Raw genomic sequence first — 23375 nt, forward strand, 5'->3', positions numbered from 1 at the left:
AAAACCAAGATTTTTTTTTTCTTCCCCCAAATGCCAAAAAAAAAGTCTAGGGTCGCGCGAAAAAAGTAGGGTCGGTCGGGTTACCGTAAACAGACCTTTTTTTTTTTTTTGTGGCCTAACAAACACAGATGGTATCTATATAATATTATATGAGAACATTCCTTAGCCATGGAGCTAGATACTTTGGTTCGTAACAGTGAAAACATCTTGGTTTACTCGGGGCGCCATTTATATTTCCCTACGTTCGTATTTGACGATTCCTGCTTTTCTAAAAAATAAAACCTGGCTTGAATTATGGAATCGGGTGTGCATGCACAAATCATGATACAATAACCTTCCGAAGCGCATGCGCACAAAGTTACAGCTAGGTTTCCTTGAAATGTTAAACCATACTTCACAATCTCTAAAAGATTAAACGTTTACATATATATATATATATATATATATATAAGCAACATTAATTGTAGTCACAGAGCTAAATTTCGTTTCAAAATCTGTTCAAGGAGATAGGTAGGTAAAACCGTAAGTTTTGTTGCTTGTTATATTCTCTTAATTTTTTCAGGGGTCATTGTTGGAACGAATGTTTGTGTAGCCGAAGATATCAAGACTGTGTCAACAGACATGGTTGTCATCTTGAACTCAGACCGGCACGGTTGGCCTAGTGGTAAGGCGTCCGCCCCGTGATCGGGAGGTCGTGGGTTCGAACCCCGGCCGGGTCATACCCAAGACTTTAAAATTGGCAATCTGGTGTCAGGCATTATGGTGCTAGGACTGGTTGGTCCGGTGTCAGAATAATGTGACTGGGTGAGACATGAAGCCTGTGCTGCGACTTCTGTCTTGTGTGTGGCGCACGTTATATGTCAAAGCAGCACCGCCCTGATATGGCCCTTCGTGGTCGGCTGGGCGTTAAGCAAACAAACAAACAAACAACAAATCTTGAACTCAAGGGCCAGCCAAACAGGCCTTTACACTGAACAAGCAAGGGACGTAACCGAAAAGCCATAATACAAAACGAAATTTGAAGCGGGATAATTTTACTCAGTTTGGCTCATTTTTCTGGACACAGAGGCTTGCAAACTGCTAGAAAAACAAAGTTTAGTTCCTAACTCAGCAGATACTCATTTGTACGGTATTTCCCAGCCAAGAAACCATGCAAATGCAACGGATGGCACATCACTCTGAGAAGGGTTTTAGGAGTGTCTTTCCCCAAAAAGAATAGCAATGGATGATCGAATCGACTCACAAGGAGGAGGTTGACATTGTTTGGTAGCCACACTCGCCAAATGTTAACCCTGCAGATTGTTATATTTAGTCAAGTTTTGACTAAATATTTTAACATCGAGGGGGAATCGAAACGAGGGTCGTGGTGTATGTGCGTGTGTGTGTGTGTGTGTCTGTGTGTGTGTGTGTGTGTGTGTGTGTAGAGCGATTCAGACTAAACTACTGGACCGATCTTTATGAAATTTGACATGAGAGTTCCTGGGTATGAAATCCCCGAACGTTTTCTTCATTTTTTTGATAAATGTCTTTGATGACGTCATATCCGGCTTTTCGTGAAAGTTGAGGCGGCACTGTCACGCCCTCATTTTTCAACCAAATTGGTTGAAATTTTGGTCAAGTAATCTTCGACGAAGCCCGGACTTCGGTATTGCATTTCAGCTTGGTGGCTTAAAAATTAATTAATGACTTTGGTCATTAAAAATCTGAAAATTGTAAAAAAAAAATAAAAATTTATAAAACGATCCAAATTTACGTTTATCTTATTCTCCATCATTTGCTGATTCCAAAAACATATAAATATGTTATATTCGGATTAAAAACAAGCTCTGAAAATTAAATATATAAAAATTATTATCAAAATTAAATTGTCGAAATCAATTTAAAAACACTTTCATCTTATTCCTTGTCGGTTCTTGATTCCAAAAACATATAGATATGATATGTTTGGATTAAAAACACGCTCAGAAAGTTAAAACAAAGAGAGGTACAGAAAAGCGTGCTATCCTTCTCAGCGCAACTACTACCCCGCTCTTCTTGTCAATTTCACTGCCTTTGCCATGAGCGGTGGACTGACGATGCTACGAGTATACGGTCTTGCGGAAAAATGGCATTGCGTTCAGTTTCATTCTGTGAGTTCGACAGCTACTTGACTAAATATTGTATTTTCGCCTTCGACTTGTTACCTTTTGGGTTATCTAAAAGGACCTGATATTCAAAACCATTGAACCTTGAACAATCGGTGACTTGAAGACTCAAGACTCAAATATTTTAATGTCATTATAAACACAAGGACCGCTCGCTCACACACACACACACACACACACACAGACACACACACACAGACACACACACACACACAGACATACACACACACACACACACACACACACACTCAACGCACACGCGAGCACCCGCACAGACACACATACACTCAAGGGCTCTTCCTCTCTCTGGAATTCACTACCTGTAAATATCAAGTCATGTCTGTCATTATCTTCTTTTCAAAGACAGCTCCGAAACCACCTCTCTAACGACTAAGTCGGTGTACATTTTGTGCGAGTGCGTGTGAGGATGCGTGAAAGAGAGAGTGTATAGTATGCTTTCTGAATAGGGATTGCCCTGAACCTGGCTGTAATTGATTTCTGAATGTCACCGGGATGATCTTGCGTGTGTGTGTATACGTGGACCTTCATATATTCCAAAAGGTAAAAGACTGGAAGGTTTAAACTAAAAGCGGTACTGCTCAATGTCGAACCTCCTACTGTTGAGTCGATTCCCGAATTTAGAACATGTTTTCAAAAGAGCAAAACGTCAAACCAGTTGACTTACAAACGTCACGTTTGTACACCTACCATTCATACGCTGCAGGTATTAATGTACATCAAGTATGAAGTAACTTGCTCACAATATATGGAAGTTATTAGCAATGTATTGGTGGGTCACCCTGCATGACCAGTTCCGGTTAAGTTAGGAATCAGAGTTTGTTTTATGTTTTCAAGCCTGTGGCTCCATAAACCTAAGGCAATCTGTGTCAGGTTCGCCCGCTTCAAATTTAAATCTTAAGATTTGACTACTTGGCTACTTCCCTTACTTCTTCAGTGTCAAGGCCAAGGCAGGCACTGGTCTCAAGGTCGACATGCGGGACAGACAGACAAGACACGAATTGAACAGCCATTTGATGACAAATGATCAACAAACAATAATTGGTAGGATTTGTCACCAATCCCTGTCTGCAGAATTGAAAATAAAATGATACAATCTACAACAGCTACTATACTTCCAAACATTATACAATAGTAAACATCATTTCACTTTCCCTTTTGCTTTGAGAGGAACACTATGTCTGTTAATATGATACTGGACTATGATACACAGATATCGGGCAAAACCTAACGATTATGTTGTTTCGACTCACGGGATTATGGCACTATTCTTTTTACTGAATCAGAGATGAGTATTTGTGCCACGTCAGATGCGTTTTTCTCTATTTTTATTCAATGCAGTTTTTCTTATTCGGCGGTCTTTGTCTTTTGCAGGAAGAAGGTTATGTTTCGGAAAATCTAAGCACCATTCTTGGGTAATAAATAAAGTCTGTATAGTATTTTCATCCTGTTGAATTTCTGTGTCTTTATGCGGGCACCACGTCAGTTCATTGGGATTTGCGTTTAACAGTTTTCTGGCTAACCGTCGATAGCAATCCAGTGAGGCATCACATAATCAACATAATTAGGTGAGTACCAGACGGCGAGCTCAGAGCCTTTCTTGGTGAATTCTTTCGGGTACATCACCACAGCTGTGCGGGCCATCTTGAAGGCAGCCCACCAGCTGAAGGTTCCCGGGCTCGTGATGAGATGATCCGTCATGGACAGCAGCTGCAGGTCCACCTCAGCGGAGGACGACTCCAGAATGAACGTGTCGTTGTTCACAGGATTGAAGTTCTGTGTGCACCATTGTGGGTCCTGGCCTACTACCACGAAAATCACCCGTGGAAACCTCTCCCTGAAAAGCGTCATGGCACGATTGAAGTATTTTGGCGATCCCGCCACGAAGCCAATTTCCACCCACCTTTTACTGAGGAGGTCCTCTCTACGCACGTGCACACCTACTAACGTTCTTCCTGGGGAAAGTCGGCGTAATCTATTAATGACTTGAGTGGCGTTGTTGACAATCTCATCATTAAAGGTCATGATTTTCCGGACCTCATCTCTCATCCTGTCAAAGTACATCCAAGACTGTAGACAACCTTTCACTTCGTAGTCCACGCCAGCTTTCAAACTGATGAGATGCCGCTGGAATTTTCCTCCCTTACCTTCCGAGATAGTCTGGGCCTTTTCGCATCGAGCCATCAACTTATCATAGTCATCCGGCCTGGTAAGAGGCGCCCTCAGTACTCCGTGGAACCTCTCCGGATTCGTGATGAAGGGGATCTTGCTGGTTGCCCTGGCGATGCCCAACATGGAAGCATACTCGAAAAGGTTGTTGCCTAGACGACCACAATAAATTGTATGACACACTATAGAAGTTCCGTCGTCTCGATGGTCATACGGACTAGATTTTTTCAGACTAGACTTGATGGATACATCGGAGCTAATGAGAATCTTACTGAGAACGGTCTGGTTCAGGCTGCTCATGCAAACTGGAGGCTGAGCGGGGGAAGAGATGCGGTTGGCAAGGAAACCTCCCACTACCATGATGGCGACAAGCAGATATACACCTGCACACATTAAATATGAGAAGATGTTTGCGTGTGTGTGTTTTATATTTTGGCCATTCCATAAAATGCTTTTGATAAAGCAGTTATTCGTCAGTATTGGCGACAATTGGGGGTCGGTCTTTCTTTCTTTCTTTATTTGGTGTTTAACGTCGTTTTCAACCACGAAGGTTATATCGCGACGAGAATTGGGGGTCGGTCACTTAAGCAGCTTTATACTTCACATTTAAAACAAGCAGCATTCAGAAACAAGTATTTGAATAACAAATTATAAAAATACAACAGGGGAAATGTATTTACATAAAAAACGGCATACGCTGTGTATATTTTGTAAACATTATGTAAAAAGAATTAAATCGGCCTCTGAAACGGCTTCCAAAAGTTGAATTCCTATTTGACGGGTGCGGTGGCGTGGTGGTAAAACGTCGGCCTCCTAATCGGGAGGTCGTGAGTTCGAATCCCGGTCGCTGCCGCCTGGTGGGTTAAGAGTGGAGATTTTTACGATCTCCCAGGTCAACTTAATTGTGTGAATAATGAACTAGACATTATTAGTGGAGATAAACATTATGTTAAAGATGTAACTTGTTTCAATAATATGATGATTGAATGTGAGATGAATGATGTTTGGCGGCTAACCCATACAGATGAAAAGGAGTATACATGGAGCAGGAAATTTCCTTGTGTAAGGTGAATGTGACAAATGGATTTGTACATATTTCAGTATTGGATGGTTTAAACAAATGTGTACAGATTGGCTTGCCATACTTGTAGTATCACGACTTGACGGCGTGACCTATTTTTGTAAGGCGTATCTTCATTGGCTGCTGTGGCCAATGAGAGAAAAGAGGTTAGCTTTGTGGGTTGTGAAGAGTAGAACGTGCCTGACAGTCGCAGAGGACAGACGTGTTTTGACTGATGTCTCCGCGTTGGGCTATAACGCTGCTCACCGAACACTGAGGTCAAACACCGTAAAGGCTGTTCTTAACCAGACGAACCTTTGGTTCGCGAACTAGGTTCGTGGGGTTCGGCGAACCTCAAGACTGGTTCGGCGAACTTGTCTTGGTTCTTAACCAGACGAACCTGAGTTTTCGAACTAGGTTTGGGAGGTTCGGCGAACTAGGTTCGGGGTTTGCAAGTCATGTCTTGGGAACCTTGAAGATCGGGCCGAACCTTTGACTCTTCTGCCAAGGAGGAAGACAAATTATTGAAAAACTGAATCTCAATGGCGGACGAAATCACCCAAGTCAAAATTACATTTTCTGAGATTTTATAAAAACAACGCTTGAACGAAAAGGTAGAATGGTGACTTCCGTTCGATTTCAAGTTAAGCTTTTCACTTTTCCGAGCAAGACAACCGCTGAGAGTGAAAAAACGCCGCTGTTCGACTTCGAAATTTCCAGTCGTAGACGACCTTCGCTTCTGCAGCATTGTGTTAGTGCAGGTGAGGCAGTGTTACTCATTTCGCTGAGCTCGTTTTCGTATTGTTGTGCATTAGGATCATCTAGTATGATATGAATAAAAGCAGGAATGACTTCGGCATGTAAACGCATTGATTTTGTCGAAATCAGCACAGCAGTAAGCTAGATTCTTTCTGCTCAATTTGTTTAATTTTTTTCTTCAAAAGTTTATGACTTTGATTTTGATTGTTTGTTTATCTCATCGGCACAACATCCATCAGGCAAAATATCAATATGTTGAATGATAACGTTGAGATAAGGAAGTTCACACATTTATCTGCTTGCAACAACAATCGCAAGGACAGATCTATCTGCTTCGTTGACTGCTAGATTTTCATTGAATTTCCCAAGTAATGATGATCTCGTTTTCAATTAGATCTGGACAGTGTTTGTGTTCTTAGATTCATGATTGACCATGCAGGCTGATTGAGATCATAACATTGTGTTTGTTTGTGCTGGTGCAATGTGCAGATCAATGGCCCGGACCGCAGGATGACCCAGTGATCAATACAACTTGCGTTCACCACTCAACATTGTCTTCCACCTAACTCAAGGGCAAAAATAAAGGTACATGGTGGTGAAATCATTGTGCAATTTATGTCTGTGAAGATCAAGATAGTTGTTAGCACTAACTGATCATGCTTATTATTATCAAGTTACATACACACTCCGCCCCAGCTCCACCCTAAACCCATAACAACACTCTCCAGTCCAACTACCCCCACCCTTCCGTGCAACATATGTTGCCGTCTGTACCTTGTTTGTGGTTATGGGGAGTGCTCAAATAGTTCCATAACTGTTAATATAAATTAAAAGTACTGAGAGTTTCATTTTCCATTGCTCTTCCCCTTCCTCACGTCACATTACACACTGCCTTTGCCCCATCCCCCACCCCTCTCTCTTTCTATGTTCTCTTTTTTCTTTTACTTCTTCTTCTCTTTCTCTCTCTCTATACCTGTATAAATCAGCTCTCTGGTTGTTGCTTCTGTAACTGTAAGTGTAATGTAAAGTTCTACATCTCTGCATTTGTATTGTCATTTTTCAGAATGCCCTTGTAATAACTTCAGCGTCTGCCCATGGAGTCTATATAGGTCAAAGTCTCAAATGTGATGTGATCAAGAGGATGCCGCAATGATCCAGGTAATATTGCAAATACTCAAACTGATCTAAAAGCAGAAGCATAACGTGATCCACAAACATTTCTGCTTAAACATTACAGGGTTACAGTACACCCAGAAAAACAGCTGGATGTTAGTGCATAATTATCTGCAAGTGCAAGCAACATCGACCCTCTCCCCCTGCTCTTTTTCCATCAGCAAGAGCAACATTTATTTTCATGTACAACTTTTCTAGTGCCTCTTATGTTGTATAACTGTTGATATTTAAATGAAGCAAGTGTTTGTTTTCAATGGCACTGCATTTCCCATGTACACATACACACACACACACACACACACACATTCGCATTGTCTCTGCCTGTCTGTCTGTCTGTCTGTGTCTGTCTGTCTCTCTCTCTGTCTCTCTCTGTCTCTCTGTCTCTCTCTCTCTCTCTCTCTCTCTCTCTCTCTCTCTCTCTCTCTCTCTCTCTCTCTCTCTATTTCTCTGTTTTTACATAAGTAATTTTGATCACTTGCACAAGTTGCACTTCACCGGGATTTAGTTACTGAATCAGTCATTCAGTGAGAGTGTTATGTAGAGTAAGAGTATTGAGTCTGCTGCTGCTGCTGCTGTTGTTCTTACTCATTACTGTTTTTCCTCTCTGCATAATTCTTGTTCTCCCTTAAATTGCTGGTGTTATTTTCATCATTACAGTATCTGTCCATTGAGTCTGCGTCTGAGCTGTGATGGGACCAAAAAGATTCCAGAATGAAAGAGGTAACTTTTACTGATCTTTATTTAGTTTATGGAGAAGTTGGTTCACATAATGCATTACAGAGTTGCTGCCTTTTTAGATATATTAAACATTGTACCAGTCATTACATGATCAAACTGTGTTAGCCACCCCACCTTCCCCGGTTCCCAGCTATCCTTCTATCCCCGCCTCTAAACCCCCACCCCAATCCTTCCATCTCCCCCAAATCAAATTTACTGACACAACACTGATTTTCATTTTACCTTATTTAAGTGTTCTTTGAATAAAATTATATAGCCTGTTGCTGCTGCAAATGTTGTTGTGACTGTTCTTCCTCAGTGTATATTTTTTTCGTTTCCTCAGAATGCAGTTCTCCCATGCACCACAGCGTCTATCAATGGAGTCTACAATATTGTCTGGGATGTGATTTGAGCAAGAGCATGTCAGAATGATCAAGGTAACTTTTTAAACACACAGAACTGATCAAACTGTAGAATTCAAGTACACAATTTCAGATGTTTTCAAATGCATAACATACTGCAACAGTCAGGGTCTTTCTCCACATAAAGAGTGTGAGGTTTTCTTGGTAAAATTGCGATTTTTGTCGCTATGCGCAGAGTGCGACCTTTTTATTTGATTTTTGTACTATAAAGGCAGATATTCAAATAAAAGAAAGTCTTGCATGGGGAGGAAGGAATATGCATGAGGCTTTTGACAAGACAAACTGTCCTTATTAGAGCCTAAACATACGTTCCTTACCGTTAGAACCAAAATGTCAGACATCATAGATGCTCCAATTAAACAAAAGAAGGGCATCCTTTTACTTAAACATAATTATACACTGTACCGCACATTAATAACCTGGTTGTGTTCTGTGGCAGTGCATAGTGGGAACCTTTTTGCTTAATGAATTTCACATGTGTCTGTAACTTGAATCTCCACCAAAAGAAGCTGGACGTAAAAAGGGGTGTCTAAAAAAAAGCGCCATATTTCCTTTTTGATCTCTTTTTTTTTCGCAGTCAAAAATGTGATTAAAAAGAAAATAGGGAGATTTTTTTACCATCCTGTATAGTCTTGTTGTTCCCATGTAAAACCCTAGTCAAACATGTGGTGTCTGATATGCTGGGTAATATGGTGAGGAACATGCCTTTAAAGGCCCAGTGATAATTGTGAAAGCCGTTCTGCTCAGCTGGAATTTGATGAATTTTGTTGTTGTTGTGTTTAATGAAATGAATTCGCAAAAAGGAAAACAATTTTTTTTACTGTTCACACAAAGCACTTGTAGATAGTTGGTATGTGCCGCATGTCAGGGGTGGTCTTATTCAATCAATCAATATGAGGCTTATATTGCGCGTATTCCGTGGGTACAGTTCTAAGCGCAGGGATTTTTATTTTTTTATTTTTTTTTATTTTTATGCAATTTATATCGCGCACATATTCAAGGCGCAGGGATTTATTTATGCCGTGTGAGATGGAATTTTTTTACACAATACATCACGCATTCACATCGGCCAGCAGATCGCAGCTATTTCGGCGCATATCCTACTTTTCACGGCCTATTATTCCAAGTCACACGGGTATTTTGGTGGACATTTTTATCTATGCCTATACAATTTTGCCAGGAAAGACCCTTTTGTCAATCGTGGGATCTTTAACGTGCACACCCCAATGTAGTGTACACGGAAGGGACCTCGGTTTTTCGTCTCATCCGAAAGACTAGCACTTGAACCCACCACCTAGGTTAGGAAAGGGGGGAGAAAATTGCTAACGCCCTGACCCAGGGTCGAACTCGCAACCTCTCGCTTCCGAGCGCAAGTGCGTTACCACTCGGCCACCCGGTCTTAATACATACAGGTAAACTGACAGGTACTTTTCCACAGTGGAACCCCCCTTTCAGACCCATTCATTTCAGACTTCCTCCTTTTTAAGATCTTGCTTCTTTAGATGTTCTGTGACGGGTGAAGTGGCGCGCAGTGGTAAGACGTCAGCCTCCTAATCGGGAGGTCGTGAGTTCGAATCCCGGTCGCTGCCGCCTGGTGGGTTAAGAGTGGAGATTTTTCCGATCTCCCAGGTCAACTTATGTGCAGACCTGCTTAGTGACTTAATCCCCTTCGTGTGTACACGCAAGCACAAGACCAAGTGCGCACGGAAAAGATCCTGTAAACCATGTCGGAGTTCGGTGGGTTATGGAAACACGAAAATACCCAGCATGCCTACTCAACGAAAGCGGAGTGAAGCTGACTATGCTCTCAGAGTATAGTGTGGGGAACCCAAATGGGCAAATGAGCTCACACGTCACCAGAATTTCTGGAACGCTGAAGAAGAAGAAGAAGATGTTCTGTTCATAACCTGTAAATTACCCCCATTTTTAGACCCCTTCCATTTTAAGACTTGATTTTCTCACATTTTTTAAGGTCTTAAAAGGGGTTTCCCCTGTACTCCTAAAAAACCCTGACCCACAAAGTAATTTAATTATAACTGCTGTAATCGTTCCTTCCGTGTGCTATTATCTGTGGGTTTTTTTTCCTCCTGTGTTGTCTCATCCTCTGTGCGCCCTGAAAGAGACCTCCGGGTCGAAATTGCCGTACCTTGTCTTATCCAGCTGTGATCCCGCCTTCGTATTAATGTGAGGGCAGTACCTTTTTTAAACTTTCAATATTGACCGTACGTTTTGCATAAAACACCAATAATGAATTAAAAATACATCAGAAAATTATTTCCTCACTATACACAATAACCCCTCATTTAAAGGCTGACAAAGTCCTATTTAATTAGTTTACTTACTTCCAGGGCTTTTCCCATCGTTGCGGGGATGTATAAATTAAGCTTCCTGCAAAGTTTTAGGTTTGAAGTCCTTACCAATTACAAGAAATAATCAATTCTTTATAAAGTTTATTGCTATCTTTAGAAACAGTTCTCCAGGGCTTGGGCTATTTTTAGACCGTCAACACAGACAGTACAGCTTCGTCAATCCCCGCTTGAAGGAAATCGCTCACCTTCCACGTGCAAAACGTAGTGATATTGACACGCCAGATTAGCGCGGTAGCGGATTGTGCTAAGCAGGAAAGCGCGCTTTTCTGTATTCTTGTTAACTTCGCAATTTCCGGAAAACATCCACTTTCACTTTGAGACTGTTCTGTTTACATTCGACACTATCAACACCACTTTGCAATACTGAAATAATTTTTTCTGTTTTTGAAAGCTACAGCCAATCGTTATTATATCCCCTTAGGTACAGTTTTATAACATTATTGGCACATATGTAAACAATAGGAATTAATTAATGAACGCTACGAAAAGGGCAGCCTTTAACCTATGAACTTGCAACTGTGTTGACCTGTGTAATGTAACATAGACCACCACCATCTCTCTCTCTCTCTCTGTCTCTGTCTCTCTCTTACACCCCTTACCTGTTCGCAAACCTTTACCCAAATGTATGCTAAATGTATATACAATACAAGACAAGACAAGACATGGCAAGACAAGACAAGTTAGGAAAAGGTTGCCAGTAGGCCAATAGAGGGATGACAAGACAAGACAAGGCATGACAAGACAGGACAGGACAGGGACCAAAAAAAAAAGAAAGAAAAAAAGAAAGATAACTAATTCGGTCAACAGATGTTAAAGAAATAAGCATTTGTTTGGGTTGAATGTTTGGGTGTCACCCTGTATATATATTTGTATTTTTGCAGGACAGGGTCGAGTTGTGATGATGTCAGGGCGACTGAAGACACACCAACAAGTATTCTTCGGAAGTGTTTGGAACACAAATGAACATTATTTCATAATAAAAAGGCGGCTGACATTGATGTTCATATCGGTTCATGTTCATATTCTCAGCACAGACGTGTGCTTAGAAATCGGATGTTTAAGAACAAGAGACAACCCTGAATAAAGCCTTATGAAATATGGTTGGAGCTGGATCAAAAGTGTGTGTGTGTGTGTGTGTGTGTGTGTGATTGAAGGGCAACATTTATAAATGATGAGACAGAAAGCTAAAGCACATCCTTTTATCGTACGTTCCATATCGTCCTCCTACTTTAAATGCTTGCTAATACAGACGTTCTCCAAGAAAATGTCTATCCAGTAATGTTTTGTTTATCGCAATGAAAGCTTTTTTTTGAGAAGAATGAAGCTGCAAGAGGAATCAAATTTTTAAAAAACAAAAAAACAAGACAATTGAATTGCTCAAAACGTAAAGAAACAGGATGATTTTGGTTCAGTAGTACTATTTGTAGACCCTTAAAGCAATACATCCACAAGGGATTCCAGTGTATCAGTGCAAATAGAACATTTCTGATATAACTTGAAAATTAAAACAGACTGAATTGTGATAAAAAGAACCAAAATACCGAGTAGTTTTTTTTTTAGGTCTCCCTCTTCACTCAATCCCCAAACTCATATTCTGTACCGAAAAGAGCTCAAACACACACGTGGATAGACAGACACGCACACACACTTTGACATCATGTATGCTTCTCGACTCTGCTGATCCACAAAATTTTAGAAATATCGCTATCATCATTTATTTTTGGTCACCGTCTTTCCCTTTTCACAGGCAAGTTTTTTTGTGTAGCATTTCCCATAGAACCCCGATGGCTCCACGGTAGACACAATGATCAGTCCATACCAGTCATGTTATTTTCTCGAATCAATTTATAACCTTTAACCCAGGAGGGTAAATGACATGGAAGGCTTCGGGAAATCTTGAACTTTAATGTGTTAAATTCATAGCTCATAATTCAGAGGCATTCAAGCCTCCAAATTTGGAGAACCTGCACTTGTAATCATAACAAGTCTTTTAGATCCCTTTAAAGTCACGGAATGAACTCCGATGAACTGTACGAATCATAGCGTACTCTGGTACGAATGCATTTTGTTCACATGCGTCAAAGAAGGAATTATCCGTGTCAGCGGACAGGGGAGGCAACTTTGTCGTGTAATTGAAGTCCCTTGGTTGACAACCTACGCCATTTTCGCCGATCAAACAACCAAATTAATTAATTATGCTTAGGTTTGGAGCTTAATCCGTCAATTAATTTCATGATAAATGTTCTTGGGCTTGATTACAGGTACTTGGATCTAAAATAAGTCAAGTATGCCACTCGATTCTGAGCTATGAATTTAACACACTAAAGTTCAAGATTACCAGGCTTCGTGCACCATGATCAAGTCGGAAGGAGAGACCCAAATCGACAACCAGCACGGAGTTACCACTCAATCGGTGATTTCGTCTTGGAGGCAGCCATTTTTGGAAGGGGAATAACTTACTTGCTTTTATTGTCGACTCGGAGTGAGCTCCCCTCGTTTGTCGGCGATCCAGGTTTCGTGTCTTAACTGGACGAACTAGTCCTTGAGTTTGCCGAACAAGTTCACCCAGTTAAGACACAAACCATGGTTCGCGAACCTTAGTTCGGCGAACCAATGGTTCGTCTGGTTAAGAACAGCCTTAAGACTAGTGTTGCGGACGAACCATGAGGGTTCTATGCTGTAAAGATACAGGTATTTATTAAATTGTATTTTGCTCAGTAATATATATTGACTGGTGAAATGACTGTGAGAGTCATGTTGTAAATTGGGTTGGAGAAGCGTGAGCCGCTGTGTCAGCCATTTTGAAAAAGAAGGTCGTATGTTCTTTTGGTAATGACGTTACTTGTAAATGAGCTGGTGTAAATAATATATCCGCATAAGTTAGTGGACGGATAGTTCTTGCGATCAGTCTGAGACCCGGTTTTTCGGTTTTATCTTGCAAGCTACACACATTTTTATATTAGAAGAAGAAAACATGTTCCCTTGAAGTATACCTAATAGAGTGTAGGCAGATTGGTATTAATTAGGTCTTCATAATTTCCTCTACCAGATAATAAAAGGTAAGCCCTTGTCCGGGCCCCTGGACCAGTTTTGCCAAATCGAGGTCAAACTCGTGCATTTCATGACGTAACGTCTGTCTCATCCAGGTTGGACTGGATCGGGGTTTTCCCGCATCGAACAATTGTTGCTAAAGGGGTTGTCTTTAAAGCTGGAAGCATTCCTACGTCAGTCATAGATACAGTGTTTTATCTATTTTGTTCCAGCGTGAGAGCAGAGAGAGAAAGAGAGAGACGGAGAGAGAGACGTGTGCGTGTGTGTGTGTGTGTGTTTGTGTGTGCTTGTAGACAGGAGCATTCACTGCAGGTTTATTGCCCGCGGCTGGTCAGAGAAGCAAGACAGACTCTTTAGTGGCGCTATCGGCGTCGCCAAACTAGCTAGGGGTCCCTAACGTCCTCACTGGAAATGTTCCTTTTAGGGACATGAGTTGATGATACGCTAAAAGGCTGGTAAAAGTGAGGACGAGGGGAGGATGACGGGGTGGGTCAGAGTGATGATGATACAAGTTTGTTAAAAAGTGTCAGTTCTTTTACTACGCAATATAATTTTAGTTGGTTTGGGTTAGGACCCAGTGTCTCGATCCAAAAGCGTTAGGTGTATGGGATTTTAAAAGAAAACGTTTATTTTCGAAAAACATTCTTTATAAAAAGGGATACAATTTTGGAGCCACTTTTTAAAACCAAAGGTTAAACAAGTCGCGTAAGGCGAAATAACAACATTTAGTCAAGCTGTCGAACTCACAGAATGAAACTGAACACACTGCTTTTTTCGCCAAGACCACATACTCCTCGTTTTGTCAGTCCACCGCTCGTGGCAAAGGCAGTGAAATCGACAAGCCATGCAGAATAGTGCGGTAGTGGTCGCGCTGAGCAGGTAACACGCCTTTCTGTATGTCTATTTTTTTTTTTAGCTTACTGAGTTTGTTTTTAATCCAAACATATCATATCTATATGTTTTTGGAATCAGGAACCGACAAGGAATAAGATGAAATTGTTTTTAATTCGATTTCGGAAAATTAATTTTAATAATAATTTTCATATTTTTAATTTTCAGAGCTTGTTTGTAATCCAAATATAGGCTAACATATGTATATGTTTTTGGAATCAGAAAATGACGAAGAATAAGATAATATTATGTTTGGATCGTTTAATAAAAAATAATTTTAATTACAAGTTTCCGATTTTTAATGACAAAACTTATTCATTAGTTTTTAAGCCACCAAGCTGAAATGCAATACCAAAGTCCGGCCTTTGTCCAAGATTGCTTTGCCAAAATTTCAATCAATTTGATTGAAAAATGAGGGTGTGACAGTGCCGCCTCAACTTTTACAAAAAGCCGGATATGACGTCATCAAAGGTATTTATCAAAAAAAGACAAAAAAGTCCGGGGATAACATTCCCAGGAACTCGCATGTCAAATTTCATAAAGATCGGTCCAGTAGTTTAGTCTGAATTGCTCTACACACACGCACACAGACACACGCACACAAACACAGACACACGCACACAAACACACACACACATACACCATGACCCTTGTCTCGATTCCCCCTCTATTTTTAAAACATTTAGTCAAAACTTGACTAAATGTAAAAACCCAAAACAACTCGTGTAAATCTGGTACGACACAGCAAGCCATGTACTCTCTCTCTCTCTCTCTCTCTCTCTCTCTCTCTCTCTCTCTCTCTCTCTCTCTCTCTCTCTCTCTCTCTCTCTCTCTCTCTCTCTCTCTCTCTCTCTCTCTCTCTCTCTCTCTCATGACGCCATGTGTTAGATGCCGTCATGTTACGACCCACTGGACAGCGTGTTGTGTCGGTCGGCACTATGTAATGCGCACCCTTCGATCAGCCTTCCCTACTGCTATGAACCGCATTATGTGACGTCATGGCTCTTGTGAGCAGCTACGACAGGGTCACACCAACTGACAGGACCATGACCGACACCTTATCTGTGTTGCGAAAAACGCATAAATGCCCACTGTCGGAGCTGTTCATATGGCGGACTGTGATTCTCAGTCGGTATAGTAACCTACAATCACTGCAGTCCAGCATTTTGTTGGAGGTAGAGGACAGAGATAGTAAAGAAAAATCCATCAATGTAGGGGAAGGGCTCCTAATATGGACCACTTTTTGTTTCATGCTGATAAATAGCTTGTTTTCTTGCAAAGAAGTTTCATTTTGTGTTTGGTAGTCCTTCTTTCTTAGGTTAACCATTAGGCCTAATTAGAGTAATCTTAGTGGTTGAAAGGTAGGCCAAAGTAATCGTAGTGGTAGAAAGGTAGGCCAAAGTAGTCTTAGTGGTTGAAAGGTAGACCAAAGTAATCTTAGTGGTTGAAAGGTAGGCCAAAGTAATCTTAGTGGTTTAAAGGTAGCCCAAAGTAATCTTAGTGGTTGAAAGGTAAGCCAAAGTAATCTTAGTGGTTGAAAGGTAGGCCAAAGTAATCTTAGTGGTTGAAAGGTAGGCCAAAGTAATCTTAGTAGTTGAAAGGTAGGCCAAAGTAATCTTAGTGGTTGAAAGGTAGGCCAAAGTAATCTTAGTGGTTGAAAGGTAGGCCAAAGTAATCTTAGTGGTTGAAAGGTAGGCCAAAGTAATCTTAGTGGTTGAAAGGTAGGCTTAAGTAATCTTAGTGGTTGAAAGGTAGACCAAAGTAATCTTAGTGGTTGAAAGGTAGGCCAAAGTCAAAATGATGGATAGACTCAGATGAGACAAAGCTATTCAATTAAATGACAATTATCAGGGAGTTCCTTTGAAGACAGCGTGCTCATCTATCTTTGTCTCATCTGAGCCTATCCATCATTTTGACTTTGGCCTACCTTTCAACCACTAAGATTACTTTGGTCTACCTTTCAACCACTAAGATTACTTAAGCCTACCTTTCAACCACTAAGATTACTTTGGCCTACCTTTCAACCACTAAGATTACTTTGGCCTACCTTTCAACCACTAAGATTACTTTGGCCTACCTTTCAACCACTAAGATTACTTTGGCCTACCTTTCAACCACTAAGATTACTTTGGCCTACCTTTCAACTACTAAGATTACTTTGGCCTACCTTTCAACCACTAAGATTACTTTGGCCTACCTTTCAACTACTAAGATTACTTTGGCCTACCTTTCAACCACTAAGATTACTTTGGGCTACCTTTCAACCACTAAGATTACTTTGGCCTACCTTTCAACCACTAAGATTACTTTGGCCTACCTTTCAACCACTAAGATTACTTTGGCCTACCTTTCAACCACTAAGATTACTTTGGTCTACCTTTCAACCACTAAGACTACTTTGGCCTACCTTTCAACCACTACGATTACTTTGGCCTACCTTTCAAACACTAAGATTACTCTAATTAGGCCTAATGGTTAACCTAAGAAAGAAGGACTACCAAACACAAAATGAAACTTCTTTGCAAGAAAACAAGCTATTTATCAGCATGAAACAAAAAGTGGTCCATATTAGGAGCCCTTCCCCTACATTGATGGATTTTTCTTTACTATCTCTGTCCTCTACCTCCAACAAAATGCTGGACTGCAGTGATTGTAGGTTACTATACCGACTGAGAATCACAGTCCGCCATATGAACAGCTCCGACAGTGGGCATTTATGCGTTTTTCGCAACACAGATAAGGTGTCGGTCATGGTACTGTCAGTTGGTGTGACCCTGTCGTAGCTGCTCACAAGAGCCATGACGTCACATAATGCGGTTCATAGCAGTAGGGAAGGCTGATCGAAGGGTGCGCATTACATAGTGCCGACCGACACAACACGCTGTCCAGTGGGTCGTAACATGACGGCATCTAACACATGGCGTCATGAGAGAGAGAGAGAGAGAGAGAGAGAGAGAGAGAGAGAGAGAGAGAGAGAGAGAGAGAGAGAGAGAGAGAGAGAGAGAGAGAGAGAGAGAGAGAGTCTGGAGTCTGGATGGTTTATTGATTGGGCCTTGGGCCCATTTCAATTCGGGGTGTACACATTTTCATCATTCATGCTTCATGAAAAATAATCATGTAATATTAATCATAATAAAATAAATCATCATCATCCTAATGACAGTCGACATGACGTCTGTGGAAACAGGCATTTACAACAGCAAAACGTTTGGAAAAGGACAGTAAGCATCAGCACAAAATCCAGTCTCTGTCGCACTTCACTCATGTCTCTCTGTCCTCTTTCCGTCCATCCATCCATCCATCCATCCATCCAGCCAGCCAGCCAGCCAGCCATCCATCCATCCATCCTTCTATCCATCTCGTGTCCCTCTGTCCTCCATTCATCTAATCAACCGTCTGACTGTCCAACCATTCATCCGTCATCCATCTATTCATCACTCCATCTATCCCTTCACATGCCCTTTCACACGCAAATCTGCAAGCAGTTATATGCATAATCGTTGCATCTCTGATACATAGCCGCATTAACGTTTTCAAAAAAGACAAAACTTTATTACTGTTTTTTAAGCAATCGACAGAAAGCAGCAAAAATAGCATACACATAAAACAAGATCGTGCAATATCTCATATTCACTGTCCCCACTCACTGCGTATTTTAAACGCGTTCATGATGAAGGTTGCAAGTCTAAGTAATATTGATCTGTTTGGTGTCGCTAGAAGTAGCGCCAGTTTAAAGCTTGATGGGCGGTTGTAATATTTTGCAGGTATGTAGTACTCGCGAATACCAGCATATTTTGGACATTTCAAAACAAAGTGAATTTCATCTTCGGTCTCGTTTGCGCAGAATGGACACAAGTAATCTTCAGCAGTTGACGACCGAGTGTGTCGTAATCGATGCACTTTGAGTGGCGAGACACCAAGTCTTAACCTAATCAGGCAGTTTCTTGCTTTGACGTGCTTCAGGTCATTTAAGTATGAAGACATAGATAAGGCTGACTTGAAAGTGCTATAGAAAAGGAATCGTTCTTTACTTTGTACTGTTTCTATCCACTCTTGCTTGTATAATGTGACTAGTCTGTTCTTGAATTCCGTTATGAACGCATTTTCATTTCCAACGCCTTGTTGAATCCAAACTTGGTCAAAGCCGTATTTGTACAGCACATAGCAAACTGATGACGCCCATGTTCTTTTATTTTGTTCGTGTAAATAAAGCAGCATTTTATAAGCTTTTTGTGGCAATCGATGACTAGGCATTTTCAGGATGCGCAACCAAAATCGTATGGACTTAACAAACGTGTTGACAAATAACGGGTGTCTGCCAGTTTCTCCACACACAAGTGTGTTTGGTGTTTTCATGCTTGTGTTCAGAAACCTCTTAAGGGCAAACAGATGCACCTTTTCGATAGGTGAATGGTCTGCATCAAGGCCCCAGACTTCTGCCGCATAATTGAGCATGGGCTGGATCTGGGAGTCGAATAGTTTATAGACTATGTTTGGTGATCTTTCTCCTAGAGTCCACAGTACCTTAAAAATACCAATCACACCCTTTCTTGCACGCAGCGCTAAATCGTTCAGCGTGTGAGAAAATGTCAACCTTGTAGAAAAGTAAATTCCTAAGTATTTATACATGTTCACAGTTTCCATTTCGATATTGCCATACATCCATTTTTCAATCGCTGCAATGTGACCACCATTTCTGAAGATAACTATGTTAGATTTTTCTAAATTAACAGTCAAGCCAAGATTACAAGCAGTTTGGTATAGCACGTTTATCTGGTTCTGTAACCCACACACAGTGTCGGAAATCAAAATAACGTCATCTGCGAACATGAGAATCAATATCTCAATAAAATCTGGGATAAGTTGTATACCGTGTCGTCCTTTTCGCTTGATTTCGTCCGCCAATTCGTTAATGAAAAGTGAGAACAAAATTGGACTATTTATTTCTCCCTGCTTCAGGCCTCTCGGACACATGAAAAGGTCAGTGACCTCTGCTCCTGCCCTAACTTTTGCTTTAACAACGTTGTACATACTAAGTATGGCTTGGTACATTTTACCTTTTATTCCTTTGCTTTGCAACACCTTCCACAGCTTTGTACGGTCTACTGAGTCGAAGGCCTTCTTGAAGTCAATAAAAGCAACGTATAGTTTTGTGTGTGACAGTAACTGTCTTTGTACCATAGCAAATAGAGTAAAAATATGATCGGTCGTACTGTACTTTTTACGAAAGCCAGCTTGACTTTCATTTAATAGGTTGTTGGATTCTACCCAACTTGTTAGTCTTTTGTTTATGATAAAGCTGTATAGTTTGCTGCAAATATTAAGTAATGATATGCCTCTATAATTGTCTGGATTGTTAATATCCCCTTTTTTATGAAGAGGGTGAATGATGGATTCAGACCAGTCTTCAGGATATGAACCTGATGTAAACAGTTTCAGGGGTGGGCACAATATCTTTGCTTGTAGCAAAAGTAATATTGTTTGTAGCAGAACTTGGCGCGAAGCGCCAAGTCGACGGCGCGAAGCGCCTAGTTTGCTAGGGGGGTCCGGGGGCATGCTCCCCCGGAAAATTTTTGAAAAAAAGGAAGCAAATGGTACAATCTGGTGCATTCTGAGGGTGATAATTGCCAGTTTCTGGCAGCAGATTTTGTCACTGATTTTTGTGGAAAATCGCCTGTTTGCCCCTTAACATACACTTAACATACCAGTCAATACACTTGGGCATACACCTGTTGGTACCCACTGTTGTAGATCGAAAGGCCTCAGCCGATTTACTGTTCAAACACCTGAACGCTAACCAAAACACTAAAACAGCAAAAACATCTCATCTGGGATAACCTTAATTTTAAGATCCATGTATTAAGGCTATATTTTCTAAGGACCATGGGCATTTATCTTTTAGTTTTACAATGTCAAACTGTGCCTGAGAAAAAAGCGTACAAGTCTCTGGACTCACTTCTGAGATACAGGCAATGACATGTATACATGTACTAACAGATGGCCCTGTCATTTCTTTTTCTTAATTTGGAGCAAATTTAAAAAGAGCACTCTGTCGCAACTTGTCGCAATTTCGCCTATCGCAAAATCGGCTTCCCTTGTCGCAAAAAAATGCGACAATGCGACAGGTGCCCACCCCTGAGTTTGTTGAAGAACCGGGCTAGGAATGGTACAACATGAAAAGCTGAATTTTTGAAAAGCTCACTAATAACACCATCTGGTCCTGCAGCTTTACCATTTTTTAATGCTCGTATGGCTTCGTAAACCTCTGTTTCTGTTATGTCATATTCCAGCATCTGGGTAGTCTCTAGTTCATTTTCATCTACTACCTCTTGTGCTTCGTCAACAGTAGTATTGTTTGCGTCCGTTTCTGTGAATGTGTTGAATACATTGTAAAAGTGTTCATACCATTGTTCAGTTTCTATTGTGTTAGCATTAGTTGTTTTCCTTGATAAAGACCTTATGGTTCTCCAGAATGTTTTAGGATCTTTGCCACTTTTTTGCAACAGTTCAATTGTTGCTTGTCTGTGGGCAACTTTTTTGCATCTGTTAAGTTCGTTGTACTCATTTCTGTTTTGTGTGTACACAAGTTTGTCTAAATTACCGTTGTGGACATTTCGTAAGTCATGTCTTACAGCTTGCCTCTTCTCTTTGCATTCAAAATCAAACCATGCCTGTTTACGTTCTTTTCCTATTGTTATACTTTTTTTCATGCATTCGCCAGCTATAAGCAGTCCTTCTGTAAACTTTCTAATCGAGGCATTTACATCCATGTCTACTTTGCTTTCTGCTTCAATAAAACAGTGTTTTACCTCTTCAGAAATTACACATGCCATAAATTCTTCCCTTTCATCTGGGCACCAAACGAGTTTGTCAATTCTATACGTCCCTGGTTGTTTTCTATCCAACTCATGTATTTCACTTTGTATTTGAATGTAGCACTCGACAGGCATATGTTTTGACTCAATTTTTTCCGCTACGTGCACTCTGATGTGCAAATCAAGGAGGAGACAATAATATAGTCAATCACACTACAACCCGAGGTGGATATATATGTGAAATTCCCACGCTCGTCACCCTGGCCACCGTTCAAAATTTTCAGATCGAACTGTTCGCAGACACTGAGTAAACATTTACCATATTCGTTCAGTTCTTTGTCTTTTGAGTTCCGTTTCACACAGTCTTTTTCTACGTAATCCTCGTGTATCGAAAAAATGTCGAGATTCTCATCGAGAAGTGTTTTGTGCACCGCATTTCTCGAACTTGTTCTGGCATTTAAATCACCAATTAATATAAAAGGGAGGTCACCACAGTCTTGTATAATATCCATCATGCAATGTTCAATGACAGCTATGCCATTCGAAATGTCCGTTTCTCTGTAATACACAGAATTGATTGGGGGCACGTACACACCCAATAAGATCACGTCCTGGTCTGTGGCCAAGAGACTCTTCGACAACTTTAGAATTATCATGTTGTCGTATTCTGTTTCTATTCTAGTCACAAAGCGGGACAGTTCTTTTCTGACAAGCAGAGCAGTTCCTCCGGAAAGGCGTGCAGTTACACTATCTGACAGTTTTATGCCTGGGGATACAAATACTTCATGAGTCGGGAATATCAAAGTCGGAAAAGTTATTGAAAAAGTTTCCACGAGTAGCACAAAATCAAATGTTGATAGATATGAACCTATGTCTGGATCATAGAGGCGTTTTAGACCTTCAAGATTATACGTCAAGAAACTTACGGTTTTAGTCGAATGGAGTTGATTAACAGGGGCCCGGCCGACATCCTATCTAGCGCCTTCGCCTTCGTCTGTGACCCTATTGGTAACCGTGGGTACTGGCGTCGTGCTGTGGACCCCACAGTCAGCAAGAGTCATCTGGCGCTTGTCCATTCCCTCCCTCACAGTCTGAGCTCGTGCTCGAGTGAGGGGGCGCTTGTCAGGCACCTCGGCGATGACGTCGTTCTCCTCTGCATTGTGTTGTGTCGCGGGTGACACCTCTGTTGCTTGTGCAGTGGTGTCCGTGGCGCCTTGTATGGAGAGCTCTAAAGCTCGCAGGTTTCCCTCCTGTACGTCGTCAGACTCGTCTCCACTAGTCTCCACCAGGGCTGCTGATCTGGACGGATCTCCTGCTTCCACTGTATCCCCGTTGACCTCCTCAGTTGGCCCCCCACCAGCCGGCATCTCTAGGCTGTGCGTTGAAGCGTCGTCTGGGTTGACCTTGGTCTCCTGCTGTTGGGCCGCTGCCTGGTGTGTGTTGTCGGTACCTTTACTGGTAGCTGGCGCGTTCCCTGGCTGACTGTCTTCGTCTGGGCTGCTGTATGTCTTTCTAGCTGTGGAGAGAGAGAGAGAGAGAGAGAGAGAGAGAGAGAGAGAGAGAGAGAGAGAGAGAGAGAGAGAGAGAGAGAGGGAGAGAGAGGGAGTGAGAGGGAGGGAGAGGGAGGGAGAGAGAGAGAGAGAGAGAGAGAGAGAGAGAGAGAGAGAGAGAGAGAGAGAGAGAGAGAGAGAGAGAGAGAGAGAGAGAGAGAGAGAGAGAGAGAGAGAGAGTACATGGCTTGCTGTGTCGTACCAGATTTACACGAGTTGTTTTGGGTTTTTACATTT

The 23375-nt window shown here is 41.4% G+C and overlaps 2 protein-coding genes and 1 long non-coding RNA gene across 3 annotated transcripts; 1 reads left to right on the forward strand and 2 right to left on the reverse strand.

The window, feature by feature from the left end:
- Window positions 1–3246: 3246 nt before the first annotated feature.
- LOC138947110 (galactoside alpha-(1,2)-fucosyltransferase 1-like) lies at window positions 3247–4709 on the reverse strand. The gene has a single exon (XM_070318558.1). The coding sequence runs from the start codon at window positions 4689–4691 to the stop codon at window positions 3681–3683; it is 1011 nt and encodes a 336-aa protein (XP_070174659.1). The 5' UTR covers window positions 4692–4709; the 3' UTR covers window positions 3247–3680.
- A 973-nt stretch (window positions 4710–5682) lies between these two features.
- LOC138947112 (uncharacterized) lies at window positions 5683–11950 on the forward strand. The gene is made up of 6 exons (XR_011449552.1): window positions 5683–6152; window positions 6640–6735; window positions 7214–7308; window positions 7981–8043; window positions 8384–8477; window positions 11713–11950. It is a non-coding gene; the product is annotated as an uncharacterized lncRNA (long non-coding RNA).
- Window positions 11951–17738: 5788 nt separating this feature from the next.
- LOC138947113 (uncharacterized) lies at window positions 17739–23099 on the reverse strand. Its single transcript, XM_070318559.1, has 2 exons — window positions 22515–23099; window positions 17739–18248 (listed from the first exon to the last, which is right to left on the reverse strand). Exon 1 carries the CDS (start codon window positions 22953–22955, stop codon window positions 22560–22562), a length of 396 nt encoding a protein of 131 aa, XP_070174660.1. The 5' UTR covers window positions 22956–23099; the 3' UTR covers window positions 17739–18248; window positions 22515–22559.
- Window positions 23100–23375: the final 276 nt, after the last annotated feature.

This window comes from Littorina saxatilis, linkage group LG14, assembly GCF_037325665.1.
Source record: "Littorina saxatilis isolate snail1 linkage group LG14, US_GU_Lsax_2.0, whole genome shotgun sequence".
Classification (NCBI taxonomy): domain Eukaryota; kingdom Metazoa; phylum Mollusca; class Gastropoda; order Littorinimorpha; family Littorinidae; genus Littorina; species Littorina saxatilis.